Source organism: Onychostoma macrolepis, chromosome 13 (assembly GCF_012432095.1).
Source record: "Onychostoma macrolepis isolate SWU-2019 chromosome 13, ASM1243209v1, whole genome shotgun sequence".
Taxonomy (NCBI): domain Eukaryota; kingdom Metazoa; phylum Chordata; class Actinopteri; order Cypriniformes; family Cyprinidae; genus Onychostoma; species Onychostoma macrolepis.
In genome coordinates this window covers 745,859-765,810 of record NC_081167.1, presented here as the reverse complement: position 1 = coordinate 765,810, position 19,952 = coordinate 745,859, and the positions used below count along the sequence as shown (strand labels likewise).

The 19,952-nt window shown below is 36.8% G+C and overlaps 1 protein-coding gene across 4 annotated transcripts in view; it reads left to right on the top strand.

The window, feature by feature from the left end:
* Positions 1–19,952, top strand: part of heatr5b (HEAT repeat containing 5B) — a 69,201-nt gene that overhangs the window by 38,374 nt on the left and 10,875 nt on the right. For 3 of the 4 annotated variants that reach the window (XM_058795174.1, XM_058795173.1, XM_058795171.1), the window contains 11 exons: positions 2,468–2,728; positions 3,323–3,504; positions 4,830–4,898; positions 6,086–6,265; positions 7,091–7,322; positions 10,434–10,661; positions 10,749–10,876; positions 11,909–12,053; positions 16,125–16,388; positions 17,890–18,108; positions 18,179–18,330. In XM_058795174.1, coding sequence (XP_058651157.1) covers positions 2,468–2,728; positions 3,323–3,504; positions 4,830–4,898; positions 6,086–6,265; positions 7,091–7,322; positions 10,434–10,661; positions 10,749–10,876; positions 11,909–12,053; positions 16,125–16,388; positions 17,890–18,108; positions 18,179–18,330 — 2,060 coding nt within the window. The remainder of the gene's footprint in view (positions 1–2,467; positions 2,729–3,322; positions 3,505–4,829; positions 4,899–6,085; positions 6,266–7,090; positions 7,323–10,433; positions 10,662–10,748; positions 10,877–11,908; positions 12,054–16,124; positions 16,389–17,889; positions 18,109–18,178; positions 18,331–19,952) is intronic. The other variant, XM_058795172.1, reaches the window with a different exon arrangement.

Below are 19,952 nucleotides of genomic sequence, written 5' to 3'. Positions count from 1 at the left end.
AATATAAGGTAACTACATGGACTTGGAACATAGGTTAAGGTTAGGTTTAGGGTTAGTACTTAGTCATTACCCATTTACATTTACATTTAGGTATTTAGCAGATGCTTTTATCCAAAGCGACTTATAAATGAGAACAACAGAAGCAATCAAATTCAACAAAAGAGCAATAATATGTAAGTGCTGTGACGAGTCTCGGTTAGCCTAAAGCAGTACACGTAGCAAGGATTATTTTTTCAAGTTTAAAATTTTTATAATAAATAAAAAAAAACAAGCAGAGAGAATAGAAAAAGAACGGTGATGGTTAGTTTTAAAGGGTCTCTTTTTTTTTTTAACAAAGAAAGAAAAGAATAGAGAATACTAGTGTTAGAGGCTCTTTTTTGAAAAAAATAAAATAAAAATCAAGTATTGTAAAGAGTGCACGTGGGATCTAGTGCTTTTTATATAAATAAATAAAAAAAGAAGACAAATAGATAATATAGCTGCAAGCAGCGCTTAAGACCTTTAAGCATATAAGGAAAAAGACACTGCATATTATTTAGCAAGTCTGTACGCACATAAATCAATGATTTAAAAGCATTTTTGGCAAATCCAGATAATTTACCGTAGAAATGTGATGTTTTTTTCACGTTTATGACCGTTATAGCGCCAGCTGTGGTCCGATCTCCTTAAAACTTTGCATGCTTGTTTAGAATCACCTGTCGCATGTGCTCACCAGGTTTTGTGAAGTTTTAAGTTTTTCTTTAGGCTTTAGAGTGTTTAATCTTATCATTATACATTACTGACACTCTATCCTCCAATTTGATACTGTTAAGTGCTTTGACACAATCTGTATTGTAAAAGCGCTATATAAATAAAGGTGACTTGACTATAGGATTTCGGGTAAATTTGGACAGGCCCCTTTTCTAAATGACCCCGTTATAACTTCCCATAGGCTACATTTCAAAACAAAATTTTCTTGGTAATTATTGACCTAGAGCGTCCAGAGAATTGCACTGCAGTGTTTTTTTTTTTTTCCCAGATCGAGCAAAAAATCTAGGACTAATTCGCAAAAGTAGTGTGTTTTTTTTTTTTTTTTTTTTTGTTTTTTTGTTTTTTACATCTCAATCATTTAACAAACGATTTGATTGACAGCAGTGGTTCTCGAGGCAAAGTTGTCTGGAATGACGAGTTCTATCGTATGATACAAATAGCGTGTGTATGTGCGAAAAACCGTTTGATGGAAAATGCGATATCGCTCCCCCCAGTGGCCGATTTATTTCAAATTTCTCTCAGACTTTTGGGCCTGTGAGTTGAACAGGCCCACCAAGTTTTGTTCCAATCGGCCTTCCAATTGTCTAACAGGTGCTCAAACTTTGTCGGCCAATGGCGGCCATGATTTTTGAGGTCCTTGAAGACACTTGTGGTGCTTTGGACCAAGGCAGTGCACACCGATTTTCATGTTGATAGGACAAATGGTTGTGCAGTTATAGCCATTTTTGTGTTTTTTCTCTCTTTTAGCACCACCAAGTGGCCAAGCTCTGTGAGTCCTCCCCAGTCCTCCTCCGTTCAGGAGTTATAGGCATTTTACTAAAAGTGGCTCTGCCCCTTTCAAACGTTTTGGCGCCCCTTTGCGACAGTGAGTTGAAAGTTAAACTTTTTTTTTTTTGATAATTATTGATATTCACTCTCCAGAGAATCTTTCAGCACTGGTTTGGTTCCGATCGGGCGAAAAACCTAGGACTAGTACGCAAAATTGGGTTTTTCAAAAAAAGCAAAATACCTGAAAATTGTCACTGGCCCACGATTAAATCAGAGCCAAGGATTCCAACGACATAAGACACTTGAGCCTGCGACTGATGGTTTAGGAGTTATGAGCGATTTCGTACTTTTGATAGCTGTAGCGCCCCCGTCAGGCTGATTGGGGCAAGCCTTGTCACGTTGTAGGCGGTGTGAGTACTACCATCCCTCCAAGTTTCAAGTCTCCACAACATGCGGTTTGATCTGCATGATCAGTTTTACGTGGAGATCGCTGATCCGTGACCATTCTACAATTACAATAGGGTTTTAGCGCTACGTGCTTGAACCCCTAAAAACAGAATTAGAATTAGAGCGTGCTAGAGTTAGAGGGTCAGATAAAGCTGGAAGAGATGTGTTTTTAGCCGATTCTTGAAGAAGTGCCTCTTTGGGATGGTGCTATAATGCGTCATTCACTTGCAAAACGCAAGCATCTAGAGGGCACGTAAGTCTGAAGTATTACTATAGTAAGTGCTTAGTATGTACATGCAGAACAGGAATGTAAAATATAACACTACCATTGTTTTATAATAATAATGTTGTGTTGGCTCAGGCTGTATTTTATTTGTTTGCGATCCTTTTAAAACATACTTTTATTTTGTGATTGATTGGGTGTTAGAAACGGTGCCCATTTTACTGTAATCTGCAGTATTTTCTCATTCCAGCTTGTATTCCATCTTTGCTTCTGTTGCAGAGGTCGGTGGGACTGTTGCGTCTGGTGGCAGAAGGAAGGAAGAGGAGGAAGACTCTGAGAAGAAGGATGAGATGGACGATGACATCATGTTCACATCACTGGGTCAGGATGACAAGTCCAAGCCGTCCGTGGCGCCGCGCTGGGTCACACGAGTGTTTGCTGCCGACTGTCTGTGCCGTATCATTCATCTCTGTGAGAATGCAGACAAGGCCCACTTTGACCTGGCAACTGCGCGTGTCGCCAAGGCTAAAAACCCTGAAGGTAAACATCTCGGACACATAATTTACTCCTACACATCAGTAGTTAGGAGTAAAAAATGAAGAATGAATTTTCGTTTTGGTTGAACATAGCAAGTAGGACTGGGCGGTAAAACGGTATCGATATTTAGAGGTATTAAGAAAATTTGAGAAAATTAAGAATTTAATGAAAATAAGTTAATCATACAAGAAGTGGTTTCATGGCAGTTTAGTGATTCTTTAGTGACTGTCAAACACGACTGAATGAGTTCAAGGTGCACTTTTTAATTATGCAAAATGTTTTGGGTTTCTTCTAATGGTATTCTTAGCACCATTAAACCATTAAACTTAGCCTATAGGACAATGCACACTGATCCATCTATTGTGCCGCCACAGAGTATGCATTAAAGAGACCTAAGGTCTTGAAATACGAACCCTGAAATTTTTTTATATATATTTATAGATGACTGTAATATATAACAAATATAAAGCTGAAAATAGTGCTGTATGAAACATTTATGTTAAATATGTAAAGTATGAATTAAGTGTAACGTATGATTGACCTGTACGTGACGTGAGTTTAGGGAATGAATTGAACACGTTTGTGTATCTTGTGCAGGTGACTTCCTGGTGCTGCACTTGTGCGATCTGATACGCATGGCGTTCATGGCTGCCACAGACCACAGTAACCAGCTGCGCATGGCTGGTCTGCAGGCTCTCGAGGACATCATTAAGAAGTTTGCCGCTGTGCCGGAGCCCGAGTTCCCTGGTCATGTGATACTGGAGCAGTACCAGGCCAATGTCAGTTTCTCAGTCTGTGCCTCGTGCTGTAAATGCAGTGTAATTAGTTACTGTAATTTACTTACTTTTCCCTTGAAAAAGTAAAGTAAGGGATTACTCTGATTTTTTTCTGTAATTGAATTACAGTTACTACTTATGTAATTGAACTTAATACTGTGTATAAAACATTTATAGTGGATTTAACATCAAAATATAAAGTCTAACCTTAAAATGCATGCTTTGTATGTACTTTTCTCATTATAAATACTTTGAGTTAATAAGAATATTGGTAACACTTTAGTGTCCAATTCTCAGTATTAACTAGGTTATTAGCATGAATATTACTGGGATATTGGCTATTAATGTCTTATTCTGCAAGACCTTATTCTAAATCCTTATTCCTACACAATTCTTAAACTTTACAACTACTTTACAAAGTATTAATAAGCAGTAATTAGGAGTATGCTGAGGCAAAAGTCATAGTTAATAGTGAGAACCGGACTCTAATCTAAAGTGTGACCAGAATAATTTATATAGTTATGTCTATCCTCGTATCATTAACTTGTCGAGGTTGATATAGGATTTAGAAAGTAATAAGTAATGAAATACTTTTTGGAGAGAGTTATTTGTCCAGTAATCTAATTACACTGTTGAAGATGTAATTAGTAACTAGTACTTAATTACGTTTTGAGAGTAACTTACCCAACTCTGTGTAAATGTGACTCATTGGCTCATGATGTGTTAATGCACTGGTAGACACTCTTTTGTTAGAAACCACATTAAGACACAAACATGCTCTGAACGAACATGTCAGTGAAGTAGTAATTTCTGCTCAAATACAGCACATTTGAAAGATTTGTTTTGCTTAACGATTTCCCCTTGCTAGCACGTGCTAATTTATTTTAGTTCAGTTCAAGTTGAGCTGCAGAGATTATCACTGGCACCCATCAAGCCCATGTCCTTTTGATATTTTGTTTTGGTATTGTTTCATTCTTACATTTGTATACACATTTTGAAGATGCAGTGAAACAGAAGTAGATATTTTCTTCCAGGTGGAGCAGATTATTGATAAAGTAATGTAGGGTGTAGCACTCAGGTGGAGGCAGATGAGCATGAGCTTTCAGGGGCAGGTTTAAGTGCACTAAATGATTGGAGTAGTCCTGCATACGTCACGAGAGAGAAGTCGTCTTCACTGGCGATGAGTCAAAACACTGAGGTTAAAACATTGAAACCTATGCATGGGTGAATTGTTCACAGGAAGATCTACAGTATAACATGCTTTTAGATAATATATGGGGTGAATTTTCATTCCATGCTGACATTTATTTTATTTTCTTAAACCACAGGTTGGCGCTGCACTCCGACCAGCCTTTTCCCCAGATACACCCTCAGACATCACTGCCAAAGCCTGCCAGGTAAACCTTCAACCCATCTAAAACACAACCTAGTCTTGATTCAGCTCGTCAAAATTCGACCCAACGTTGTCAGAAAAAAGGGTGTAAAGTTGTCACTGGGGTTCTTACCTTATTTAACCCTAAATTTAAAAGGTTACCAACCCAGTCACTGGTCAGTTTTGAGATTTTGGCCTATTTTGCTTCTATAACTTGTCTTTTTTTTTTTCAGACTAGTGGACAGAAAACATCCAAAATACACATTTAAGTGTTTATTTTATTATACTTTCAGTATCAGAAATCTCCACTTCAGCTGCTTATATACACCAGTTTTGTTTTATTTATTTTTGTATTAATCTATATTCTGAAGGCTTTTAGAGCGGGGTTTGTTCATATGTCATTGCATTCCTAAAAACATGATGGAAATATGTTGTTCTGGCTGTTGACAGTATTTTCTGATTTATGGAGTGATAAAAATAGAAATCCACACGTCAACAAAACGAGACAAGAATTTTGAGCCTGACTTTATCCAGTGATCACACCCTGGAGCACAAAACCAGTCTTAAGGGTACATTTTTGGAAATTGAGATTTTTACATCATCTGGACGCTGAATAAATAATCTTTCCATTGATGTATGGTTTGTTAGGATCGGACAATATTTGTCTGAGATACAACTATTTGTAAATCTGGAATCTGAGGGTGCAAAAAAATCTAAATATTGAGAAAATCACCTTTAAAGTTGTCCAAATGAAGTTCTTAGCAATGCATATTACTAATCAAAAATGAAGTTTTGATATATTTACGGTAGGACATTTACAAAATATCTTCATGGAACATGATCTTTACTTAATATCCTAATGATTTTTTGCATAAAAGAGAAATGTGTAATTTTGACTCATACAATGTATTGTTGGCTGTTGCTACAAATATAGCTGTGTGCTTATGACTGCTTTTGTGCTGCAGGGACACAATTGTGCTGATATTCATTTAAATGAGTGCGTATTAAATTAGATAATGCCTCAATTACACATTTAAACATAACATTTAAGAAAACTTGTAATACAAAACGTTACCGTCTTCATGTGCTGTGATTTAATCAGCTGGTCCAAGTATGGTGATATCTTTGTCTTTGCTTTAAATTTGACTTCATTTTAAAGGATACCTCTTCTTCAGTGTTTAACAGTGGCTCCTCTCATATATCGCTGTACAGGTGTGCAGTGCATGGATAGGCAGTGGTGTTGTCAGTGACCTCAATGACCTGCGGCGCGTCCACAACCTCTTGGTCTCCTCTCTGGACAAAGTCCAGGCTGGCAAGGGCCAGTCCAGCCAGCTGTACAGTGAGAGCGCCACTACTATGGAGAAACTGGCTGTGCTGAAAGCATGGGCTGAGGTGAGTTAAAGCACCTACATTTACAAAGAACAATGATAGTGGCCTTTTAAAATAAATCAACATCCTCCCAGCGTTTATTAGCATTACTTACTAGGGCTGTAAATTGGATGGTTTGTCACGATACAATATGATATCGAACAAAGACACTAATTAAATAAACGGTGCTTTTAGGTTTTACAGGTGGGTCTAAAAGAAATTTTCAGGTACAAAAATGTCATAATCAAATGTAAAATAACACTGCGTAGTCTTCACTGTATAAATAAAACATAGATTAATCATTATTAATGTTACATTTCTAACTCCTTAAAACTAAATAATGACGGCAAAATAATATAAATATAACGTTAGATAAATTTCCCATGGATCAAATCAGGGCAAATACATTAAAGAGCACTACCAAATATGGTTAAAATATGCAAGCAGACACTCAAAACGGCAATCAAGAAATTAACCGATGCTCTCGGAAAGAAAACACATGCATCATTTTCAATGTCAACAGTCAGAATTAAAATACAAAAAAGTGCAAACAAAAATAGACGTGATCGGAAAAAGCAATCTAATTAGGTATTTCACACTCGTTTATGCACACACCGTGACAGTCAAGACTGATTCATTGATGCAGACTGTATGATTATCCGACAATAAAAAAAATGTACAACAATAATGCGCTTACCTTTGTGTCGCTCTGATTTCACACAGAACTAGAGGAAGTCTTGAACACAATAAGTGCAGAACATAACACTTTGCACATTCAAAACTATAAGTCCAGCAGCTTTGAAGGATAAACCAATCTGGACCCCTGTTACTTACCATCTCTGGTTGTAGGTGTTCGTCGTGGCCATGAACATAAAGAAGGAGTCTCAGTGCATGCCGGCGCGTCCTCCTCAGGGTGAGGATGAGGATGTGGGAGATGAAGGAGACGTTCTTCCTCCGGACAGCCTGATGACGTTAGTTCAGCCGGAGCTGCCGTCTCTCAGCCGTCTGTGGCTGGCCGTGTTGAGCGACTATGCGCTGCTCACCCTGCCTGCAGAGTTCTCCAGCCAGCTGCCACCTGAAGGTAAAGTAAACCCGGCGAGTCCTTACGAACTCTTAATCCCCCGGTTTCACAGACAAGGCTTAAGCCTAGTCCTAGACTAAAATGTAAGTCTGAGCTGTTTCAACTGAAAGAAATTTGCACTGACTGATCTTAAAATATATCAGTGCCTTTGTTCTGTCTCAAGATGCACACCAGTAATGTTTTTTTCTAAAGCATGTTTATAAAAATGACTTAAATGTCCTAATTGAACTATGGCCTAATCCTGGCTTAGTCTAAGCCTGGTCTGTGAAACCAGGCCAATATGTCTTACCTTAAGTTTTATCAAATCTAATGACATAAGTCTTAAATATCTTTAAATGTTACAACAAAAATCTTTATTTTATAACTGAATAAATGTGAGCGCTGCGTGTTTCAAATGTCAAAATGTTTCTGGTTCTACGGTTTCAGAGCAGTTCGCAATCAGTGAATACTGCACGTTATGCCAAGTGATTGCTTATGATCAATGTTTATTTTATGATGTTTCTATTGTAAGATGTTAAAGATGGTTGTACGCTATGAATCATTAGGTAAGCATTAGTAAATAGTCAGTTCATCCTTTATAAAGCATTGTCCCAACATTAATAGTCGTCAGTAAGCAGTTTATAAATACAGCTATAAATGCCTTGTTCTTGATTTATAAGCATTTCTATTACAAAGGAGATTTAAAGGTTTAGTTATCTTCCTAACAGAACAATAAACAAACACAACACGGAGGGATACACAACTCAGAAATATGCATTTCAAGATGCAAAAAGATGAAACCGTACACTTGAATTCTTATTTTATTTTTCTATGAAATTACAGAGGCTTATTTTTCATTTTTTGCGTCTTGAAAAAATATTATTTATCCCTCTGTGTTGTGTTTCTGTTTGGAGGATAAATGAGCCTTTAAATCTTCCTTGTAAATGCTTTATAAGGTATAAATAGCCTTCACTTTAGATGAGCTCACAAAAATAGATGGCTGGCAACTACTACATGTTTTATAACTACCTGCCTTAAATGCTTTATGAACACACATTCCTGCAGCAATTCATGATTATTAACACACTGAGCAACTATTATCATGTGTCTAAATAATACGATTTATAAATGTACATTTAAATAGTTTATTAATCATTTACTTACACTTTCTAAATGATCTTATAAACCACTGACAACTCCTAAATAACTGGTTTGTAAATAACGTAGTAATTTAGAAATGATAAATTGATCGTTAAAGTATGAAAATACACTTATTAAACATTATAGATATGCTCAAGAACAAATCATTTATAGCTGTATTTATAAACTACTTACTAGTGCATATTAATGTTGGAGCAATGCTTTATAAAGGATGAATTGACTATTTATTAATGCTTAACTAATGATTCCTAGTGTGCAGTTATAATAAAGCGTTACCACATTTTATCTCCATCTTTTTGAATGAGCAGCTGAAGTAGTAACATACACATTTCAAAAAATGATATATAGAGACAGATTTATTAGTATCATCTGCACAATAATTATTATTGCTTTTCTTTAAACACATTAAACATTGAAACCGTATGATCTCTGAGTGTGTATCGTGTTGTTTATGTGTCCTGGCCACACGACTGAGCGCTCGAATCAACGCAAGGGATTTTAAATATTAGTCCATTTATTCTAAGCAAGTGCAAGCTGCTTTTAAAAATATTAATGCAAATACAGTCATTTTTTTTTTTCCTCTGGTGATTTGTATTTGTTGTCATTGTTTGCTACTTACAAGACATGGCGGTAACTACCCAGAATGCAATGCACAGTGACATAGATTCTCTATTGAATAAAACACATTCTGAGTATTTTAAACAGTTTTTCTGATAAGTATTAAGTCTATGGAACTATGATCTGCACTCACAAAAATAGCACGGTGCAAATGGCTTTAAAGTATTAAAGGGATAGTTCACCCAAATACGAAAATTCTGTCATTAATTACTCCCCCTCGTGTCGTTCCAAACCTTTAAGACCTTTGTTCATCTTCAGAACACACATTAAGATATTTCTGATGAAATCCGAGAGCTCTCTGACCCTCGATAGACAGCAAGGATCCTAACACGATCAAGGCTCAGAATTGTCGTAAGGACATTGTTAAAATAATCCATGTGACATCAGTGGTTCAACCGTAACTTTAATGTCAAATGTAATGTTATTTTGTCCTGGTCCTTGTCAGGATTCTAGCGGCTGAAGTTTGAACTGGCTGCAGGTGGCTTTAGAAACCCCAGCAAGCAAGGCATTACAGTAATCAATACGAGAAAAAACAAAAGTGTTTATCAATTTTTCAGCACCCGAAAGGGATAAGATGGGGTCTTGCGACGTTTCTGAGATGAAAAAATGAATTTTTAACTCTGTTCTGAACATGAGAATCAAAGGTTAGATTAGTGTCAAATATCACCCCCAGATTTTTACGTTTATTTTGAAAATCTAAAACCGTACCTTCCACTGTTAAAACTAACGTACCAGTTTTACTAATTTGATGGGGTGTGCCAATACACATCACCTCTGTCTTATCACTATTAAGACAAAGGAAGTTTTTAGACATCCATTTTTTCATCTCTGAAATGCTATGTTCAAGAAAGCCAATAGTTTTATATATAAATGGCTAAATAACTTTATTCAAAAATTTGTCTCCTCCGCATCATGCTATAGCGCCATTTTGGAGAGTATCACATATGTAAGCAACGTATGTATGCGGATACGCTGTTTCTGCTTTGATCTGAACGTAAACAATGTATCCGCATACATGCGTTTCATACGAGCTCTCGGAATGCATCAAAAATATCTTGATTTGTGTTCTGAAGATGATGTTCTGAAGAGGTCTTGCGGGTTTGGAACGACATGAGGGTGAGTTAATTAATGACAGAATTTTCATTTTTGGGTGAATTATCCCTTTAAGTCCTGATTGAATATGTGCTTGTTTAATTAGTAAATGAATCCGAGATGCATGACTATATGGAATTGTGTATTGTGCAGGTCTTTTTTTTTTTTTTAAAAAGGTTTATTTCCAGGACCAATTGTATTTGTTGTACTTGCTCAGTGGAAACCAGTAACAGCAGCTAATCTTAATGGTGTGTTGATCAGGGGGGGCTTTCTACACTCCTGAGACCATAGACACAGCGCGGCTTCATTACCGAAGCTCCTGGGCGTCTGTCCTGCACGCGGAGGCCCTGTGGCTCAGTAGCACAGGCTTCGGTTCGACTGAAGACTCTGCGGAGGGCAAGAGTGCTGCCCTTACAGGACCTGTAGTGACTTCTGCTCCGGCCAAAAACACCGATGACCTAGTGAAAGACAGGTTGCACCTTCTCTTGGGTAAATTGTCTGTGTGACTCATTTGGACTTTTTGACATTTCCTCTTCAAGTATGTAAAGGGCTCTAATGTCTCTGGCATTTTTTCAGGCATCAGCATTGAGTTCCTGTGTTTCCCTCGGGCCGAGGAGCCCATCGAGGATGTGATGTCATGTCTGTTTGCTCTCTGCACACTGCTGGACTCTCCTAGCGCTCGGACGCACATCGCAGAGGACCAGGTCAGCTTCTCAACATCTTTATCATTCCTTTTACTTCAGGCAGTAGTGAAGCATTCTAAACGCAGGACTAAGGGTCTGCGATATTGACAAAAAAAATGATATCTTGATATTTTTGGGGATTTTACTGATAACGATAATCGGACGATGTTTTGCTGAGTGTGTTATTGTGCTGGTATCTTAAGGACTGCTGTGGACAGCTGACTGCAGTTTTTGATATTCTTCATGTTCTGTGTGGTGGTCAGTTCACAGCAGTCATATAAATGAATCTTTTCCAATAAGCTTAAAATTATTTTTACCTTAAAGCCATTTTTTTTATATAAAAGTGTGCATCATCTTTTGAGTCAAATTCTTTCATTTAATCAGTGAATTAGAATAAGCAAGCAAATTAAGTCAGTATCAACAAAATCATCTTTTTAATGCAGAGGAAACACAGAAGCTGCATCTGAAGTGGCATTTAGATGCATTTACTCACTGTTTAATGCAGGACATGAATGCGTTTAGAATATATCATGTTTTGATATTTTAAACACATCCTTGAATACTGATATTTGAAATTATTTAAATAATGAAAAGATACTTTAAATGTGAAATTAAAGCTGCCAGTAGGTGGCAGCGAGTCACTGTTAATAAGTGAGTCGTTGCGATTGAACCGAATCATTTAAACAATTGATTCATTCAGGAACGAAACACCGTTTTTGCTCAGAGACGCAAAACTGTGCTGTGTTTGGAATTATTTTTGTTGTCGAAATAGAGCAAAAGCAGGCAATATGGTGTGTCTCTTAATTAACGTATTGATTTTTTTGTCAAGTTCAATAAACAAGATCACACTTGTAATCATGCTGGTTTTTGGAGGGGGAAAAAATGGCACTATTCATATGATATTGATTAACTGTATGAAATGATATAAATATAAACATTTTCTGCCCCCATATCTTGAATGTTGTGATCATTCTAAATGCATTTGAACTGATTCATGCAGTGAAAGAACGCATTCGCGCACGCACTAGTCTTGATGGTTGGTTTGTGTGGCAGTTGCTGGCTGTGGAGCTGCTCAACGTGCTTCACCGGCTGTTGTTAACACGTGACCCACCCAGCGTGCAGCTGCAGGTGACGACAGTCGTGCAGAAAACCATCCGAGCTGCCCAAGAGCATCTGGAGCACATCAGGAGCAGCAAGAGTGAGTAGACAGTCACACAGTTATACTGTATGTCCTCAACATCACCAGGTCAAACACAGCAGTTCAGTGAAACAACCTGTGACACGTTACCAGTCATGTTAACAGTTGAGACGGATATTGTGGTGCCAAACCATGCAAAGCCTTATAGGTTAGCATGAGAATTAAAAAATCAATCCGAAACCTGACAGGGAGCCAGTGCAATGACTCTAACACTGGAGAGATATGCTCGTTTGTCCCGGTCCTTGTCAGGATTCTAGCGGCTGAAGTTTGAACTGACTGCAGGTGGCTTTAGAAACCCCAGCAAGCAAGGCATTACAGTAATCAATACCAGAAAAAACAAAAGTGTTTATCAATTTTTCACCATGGTATGTTACCATACACTCCTTCATATACATTTCTACACTGTGTCTTGGTGGCTTATAGTTAGGTAAAACATTTTTAATCCTTTCATGTAAATATTACAATTTAAAATAGCAGTTTTCTATGTGAATATCTGTTAAACTCTTATTTACTGCTGTGATCAACGCTGAATTACTCTAGTCTTCAGTGTCACATGATCCTTCAGAAATCACTCTAATATGCTGATTTGCTGCTCAAGAAACATTTCTGATTACTAGGGGTGTCCCGACTAAGGATTTTCATAATCGAATCAGAATTGTCGAATCTCACTGATAGTCGACTGATAGTCGAATCATATTGGAGACAAAATACATTACCAAGAGTCAAGTCAGACATTCGACAGTCATAATTACTGACGTTAACACACTGGGAAAATGTGTAATGGACATCTCACAGATAAAAACGGGGTAAATAATGTTTTATGTTTTGATTAAAACATACTTAACGTTAGCCAGCCACATAACATGTTGTTTAGGCTATTACTTATCAGAGCTGATGAAACTGGAGATTTGCACTAAATACAACCAAATAATCCACATAAGATGAAATCAACAGATGCAGGGAGTATTCGATGAAGCCCGTGTGCATGTTTACTCTAACCGTGTAGAGATTTTCACGGAGGAAACATACTGCTAATTTTTCCAGTTTTGAAGCATAGCCCTCTGCTACATAAAACTCCATGTGATCGCCTAAATATGAGCTGCTGTGAAAACTGCTGAAACACAGCTAGTTTTATCCAGGTCCGGTTCCAGAATTAAGTACTGAGGGTGCTTCAGAAAGTGTGCTCTAGCTTCAATTCACATACATTTTCACGTATATTTTTGTCCCGTCCATTGCTCTTTCGAGTGTGAATCCTGCATAAATATGCAGATGTCATTCCTGAAACTTTGCAGCGTGTATGTGGCCGAAAAATAAAGTTCTACACAAGTTCTGAATGGATTACAGGCTATATAGCCTAGAAATCGCACAAAGAGCACTGCCTTTATAATCACTAAAAAGCTGTCCCTTGTCTTCATCACAATCTCATTAAGTTTTTAAAGTTTTGCCAGATCATTTTCACCAATATGATAGAGAATACATAATATCTCGAGTTTTAACATGGGTGCTCAGCCATTCCCGTGAACCCATGGGATCAGCACCTATATGTTCACAGCATGCACAAATCAAATTAGAACCTGAAGTGTTTTGAAGTTACTTATACCCTACCTGATCAGGAAAAGATCTTGTTAAAGTATTAAAGGGTAAGTTCACCCAAAACTGAAAATAAGCCCATGTTTAACTCGCCCTCAAAGCATCCTAGGTGTATATGACTTTCTTCTTTCAGACGAATACAATCGGAGTTATATTAAAATTTTTCCTTGCTCCTTCTATAGGGGTGGTTGGATTTATTCATGCACGTTAAAAATATTAATTAAAAGCTTCTTTCTTTTCAGATTCTTATTTACAGCATTATTATAATAGGCTGTATATTAACTTATTGGGAGAAAACTGGTAGTTCTATGTGAAATCAGACATTGAGCAACCCCATATAGGCAAAATGGCACGATCATAACATCTCTGCGATTGGTATCGAATTAGGCTCCTCCTATCGAAACTTTGACTATTTGGGGTCACTCCTACAGTTGTGCTGCCCAATATTTTTGTGGAAACCATGATGATTTTTTTTTTTTTTTTTAATTAAGATTCTTTGATTTAAATAGAAAGTTCAAAAGAACAGCATTTATTTGAAATAGAACTCTTTTGTAACATTAAAAATAGAGATGCGTGATATTATCGGATGGATATCGGAATCGGCCGATAATGGCTTTAAATGTAAATATCGGCCCGATATGAAAAATGATGCTGATATGTCTTGCTGATAAGAGGAATGGGTTAACTCGCATGTGCTCAGGGTGTGTAGCGATTAGATCACGTCAGCAGTGTGGCTCATTCTTGAAGCAAAGTTTTGTCTGAATGATGATTAGATTCACTGTTTTGTATCGCTGTATTTAATCTGTGAAAGCATGCAAGCGTTCGGTGCATAAACAGTAATAGCACGTGCTGCTGCAGCAGTGACTGCCTCCCCCGGGTCCTAATGCCCGTTCGGTAAGGAGGTTTAATCTGTAGGGGGTGCTGTTTGCCTACTTCTAATTCAATTAAAAGTAAAATAGCCTACACAAGTAACATATAGATTGTGTTTCTGATTAAATAAAAGTAGTAAATTAAATTTAAATAAAGTAGTAATTGATGTTATAAAATTAGTATATTTTGATTTAAAGGTCAGAAGCTATAGCTTGCATGAAAAAAAATCACAAACATGACACTTGTAAATTAAATTTTATATATACTGATTCATTCATTAATGTGTAATGTTAAGATTTTCATAATTTTTACAACTCTTTTGCTTTAGACAATCTACAAATGTTAAATCTTAAAATAAAATGTTAGGGTTAACACTGCATCTTTCTGGAAATGCAGTGACTGATACAGTTTAGTTTTAGTTATTTTCAAAGCTTCAATGTACTGTCAAAAACTTTCATTATTGTTTATTTAATTCTAACAAATACATTTTTGTTAAAAACTAACCAAAATAAAAAAAAATATTTTGCTTAAAATCTCTCCTGTGCAGAAATTATATGTTGTTTCCAAACAAAAGGAAATATATCTGTATTGGTATCGGTATAGGACAAAATGAGTTGAAAAATATCGGCATGTCAGATATCGGCAAATATCCAATATCATGCATCCCTAATTATAAGTGTCTTTACTGACACTTTTGATCAGTTGAATTTGCCCTTGTTGAGTAATAGTATTAATTTCTTTGTAAAAAAAAATATCATAAAATCGAAATAGAAAACAGTTATTTGAAATTGTAATAAATTATTTCACTATATTACAGTTTTTTCTGTATTTGTGATCAGATAAATGTAGCATTGGTGAGCAATAATAGACTTGTTTCAAAAACATTACAATCTTTATTATTCCAAACTTTTGACCTTTTTTTTTGGCAGTGTGTGTATATGTTTGTAGTATCAAGTCAAGTCAAACTTTATTAAGATCCCTTACGGGCAATTTAGATGCAGCAAGAATCAGAAACACAGCAGACCCATACAGCCAATTGCTCAGCACAAACCTTAATTAAATACCCCCAATATTGTCTGGTCCAGGAGTTTTTGTCTTCTTACAACCCTTAAAAACTTTAATTATATCTAATTCATCAAAAAAGTTATTATAGTCACCACCACAGCTCATTTTATAATTCATAGACTCCATTTTGGGACCAAATTCAGGTGCATTAAAGCGTAGATAAAACCTATTTAGTTCCTCAGCCAATTGACTACTAGCGTCATACCCAGGTAACTGAATTCTCTTAGTCTCACACCCTTTAGATCCAGTTATAACTGTCATCCCTTTCCAAACCGACCGCAAATTATTTCTACTCGGCTCTTTCTATAGGTTTATTTTATAATTTAACTTTGCATCATTCACTTCCATTTTAATCTCTTTGTGTGTGTGTATATATAATGGTAAATCATAATTGCAAGCTACCACAAATAATGCTGAGGTTGAATTTGCATACATTGATAATTGATAATTCGGTCACGTTCTACAGACTGGCAGCAATATTTAGTGGTGGTTAATGACTGCCTGTGGTTTGCATTAGCATCACTCTGTGTGTGTGTTTTGTGGCAGCTGTAGAGGACGGTGGAGATGAGGAGTGTGTTTCAGTGCTCGGGGAAGGAGGAGAAACCGGGGAGCTACTTCCAGGGAAATCTCTGGTGTTTGCTGCGATGGAGCTGCTGGTTTTTATCTTGGTGCGTCACCTGCCTCACCTGAAAATAAAGGACACAGATAGCGTCAGACAAGCACCTCAGCACCTGTCTGACGACAGCAACCGGATGGTGGCAGCCACAGTCACGGTCCTCGCCGAGCTGCCATCACTCTGCTCTCCTGCAGGTACACACACCTGCTTCACACCGCTGCAACACACTTAGCCTGACACTTTCATTCAGAGTTTAAATCAGATCGTCTTAGGTTATTCTGCAGCTTTTATACAGCAATGACACATTCAAAAACATCAAAAGTCAGTACCTGAGATGAGTCTTAAAGATATATATGCTGTATCAATGCAATGATTCGTTTTTGTTTAAATAAGCATAAAAGTACTGCAATCGTTTACAAATAATGTACAATTTCAATAATATAGAATTTATTAAACAATATTTATTTCTGCCTTTTATTAACCCTGTAAAACTTGACATTAATAGTTTTTTTAATGGAACAGAGTATTACCATTTACACTAAATAACAAAAAAGGTTTGCATATGTGTTTTATGTTTTGTATCATATTTGATCCATCATGCTGATATAGTGAGAATATGGAAGGAAAACAGCTCAATTTTATTCAGAGACTCAAGCTGACCAAATGCTGATATTTATCTGATGAAATTCTGATGCTTTTAATATAAATCAATGAGATCTTTATTACAGTATAGCAAATACTGACTTAAAGTGATAGAAATATCAGTCGTCGCTCTATATATCCAATAATATGTCTTAGTAAGATGAGACTGAAATGATTCAAACATGTAATGCAATGCAATGCAATGCTGATGGAGAGATGAAGAAATAAATGCTCCTCAGAAGATGAAGATCATTCCTCCGCTGAGGAACAGTGAAAGTAAAGCTCCTCAAAAGATCCTGATGATCAGATTTGAGACGCACTGATTTTTCTAGAAAATGATTGATGGAGAATCAAGTAAAGCTGAGCTGCTTCAGTCCAGCAAGTGTTCATCTGGAAACATGACTGCAGTTATTCTGAAGTTTACTTGATCAAAATCAGTCAAGATTTGACAGAAAAAGACACTTGAAGCAGCAGCTGAAGCTGGACCTTTCTACAATTACACTAAAAGAGCTTTTACTGGATAAAACACTCTAAACTGTCAATCAGACGACAGAAGACATGCAGCAGATTGAATGTGAAGTTTGATCATGTTGATCTTATAGAGACCCTAGAATTTCATGCATCAAATATGATACATTTATATTTACATTTACATTTATTCATTTAGCAGACACTTATCCAAAGCGACTTACAAAAGGAAATATATCGGCTATCGGCCAAAAAGAGTTGAAAAATATTGGCATATCAGCAAAAATCCAATGTCGTGCATCCCTAGTTAGAGCTATTAGATTTATTTACAGCATACTTTATAGCAAGGGTCACCACACTCGGTCCTGGAGGGCTGGTGTCCTGAAGAGTTAAGCTTGCCTCAACACACCTGCCTTGAAGTTTCAAGTATACTAAGCAAGACCTTGATTAGCTGGTTCAGGTGTGTTTGATTAGGTTTGGAGCTAAACTCTGCAGGACCCGGCCCTCCAGGAACAAGTTTGGTGACCCCTACTTTATAGGATTAAATGAAGCAGTTTAACTAAATAGTTTTATTTCTTGCTGTAGGAAGCATGACCATTCTGCCCACGGTGCTCTTCCTGATCACTGGTGTGCTGAGAGAGACGGCGGTGAAGATGTCTGATAACTCGGTCCCTGTGCCCGTGTCTGCAGCTCTGCAGGCCATCAAAACCATCCTCAGCTCTCCGCTGGCACCCAAGAGCCAGACGCAGTGGAGGGCGCTGGTCAGGAGCAGTCTGGCCACCGTCCTCGAGCACTCACAGCCAGGTGAGACCGATGCATGTGTCTGTGTTTAGCAGCAGTGACCCGGCGGTTTCTGACACTCTCTGTCCTGTAGACGCGTGCGGGGCCGGCGTGGATGAAGTCAGTTTGCTGACGGCCGTCACATTGTTTCTGCTGTCGGCCAGCAGTGAGCTGGTCGGCGTCTCTGTCCTGCAGAAAGGCTGCATTGAGCGCTTCAGACAAGGACTCAACTCTGCTGATCCCTGGGTGAGCTACACAACTTTATATAGATGTGCTATCATGGTGTCTATTCTCCTTATCTGAGCAGTTTAATACAGTGTCCGGATTAGTGCGGCACTTTGAAATTATAGAGTGCTTTTGCATTGATTAGTAGCAAATTAGTGCTGTCAATCGATTAAAAAAAAAACTAATTAATTGCACATTTTTTTCAGAAATTAATGCAATTAAATTAAATTGCGATTTAATCCTAACAATAAAAATTTTAAATATTTTATATTACAATAATTTCACATTTAATTTTCAAATTAATGTAGAAAGCATGCAGACTGTATATTTGTTAATTGGCTTTTTTTATGACTGAAGGCGAGTATCATTGATACCAATTAGGGCTGCAACAAACGATTATTTTGATAATCGATTAATCTAACGATTATTAGAACGATTAATCGCCTAATCGTCGATTATTCCACTGATTAATCAGTAGACTTTGATTATTCAGCTTTTGCAATTAAAGTTAAAATATTAAGTTAATACATATTCTAACATAATATGCTTTTCTAAAGCTGAAGTGACCTTTATGTAATTACAATTATTATACAATTAATTGGTAACACTTTACAATAAGGTTCATTAGTTAACATGAACTAAGAATGAACAATACTTCTACAGCATTTGTTAATCTTAGTTGATGTTAATTTCAGCATTTACTATTGCATTATTAAAATCACATAAAATATAAGTTGTTTTTTAACATTGGTAAATGCACTGTGAACAAACAATGAACAACTGTATTTTTATTATCCAACATTAACAAAGATTAATAGTTAAATGTAATAAATGCATTGTTCATTGATGTTAATTAATACATTAATGTTAACAAATGATACCTTACTGTAAAGTGTTACCAATTCATTTACAAATAGATGTATTTGGCACAAAATGAGATGACAGACAGAGACACTCTCTCACCATTTAATTAGCTACATGAAAAAGTAACTGAATGACACATCTTGCACATTCTGCCTGACATCTCCTTTTGTAAGTCATATAGATAAGAAACTTAATAAAGGTAAGTGATGAGACGCTTTGGATAAACTATTTTATTCACAACATGTCTTAAAATACCTTATAGGGTTATGATAACCAAAACAGTCCTGAGCTAGATCAAGCTTTGATCGCTTTAAACCAAACTGTCACTGTAATTAAACTATTTTTTCCCACTAATAAAAATATTTTATCATTAGCTAGCTCCACACTGGACAGATGCTTCATAACAGAAAATCAAGTTGTAATTCTAACTGAAAGCGACACTGACTCTGGTTTTTCATGTTTAATGCCGTAAAGCTGCTTGAATTAAGGCTATCTATTGCATAAAGTACTATATAAATAAACGTGATGTGACCGGACTTTACTGGAATAATGTTACGTTACTGAACTGCAGACAAAGACTATAGAATACCCAAGACATGTCACTCGTATAGTTTTGAATGGAGAAAAATGCAACGCTCTATATGGCCGCTCAATCGCAGGAAGCCCCGCCTTCTGAATGAAAGAGCCAATCACTAATCGGTAAAGTCAGCACGTCACTGCAGCTGCAGTTAGAAGTCCCGGTTGCTATAGAAACAGTCAGTGTTCAAAGAGATAGGAGC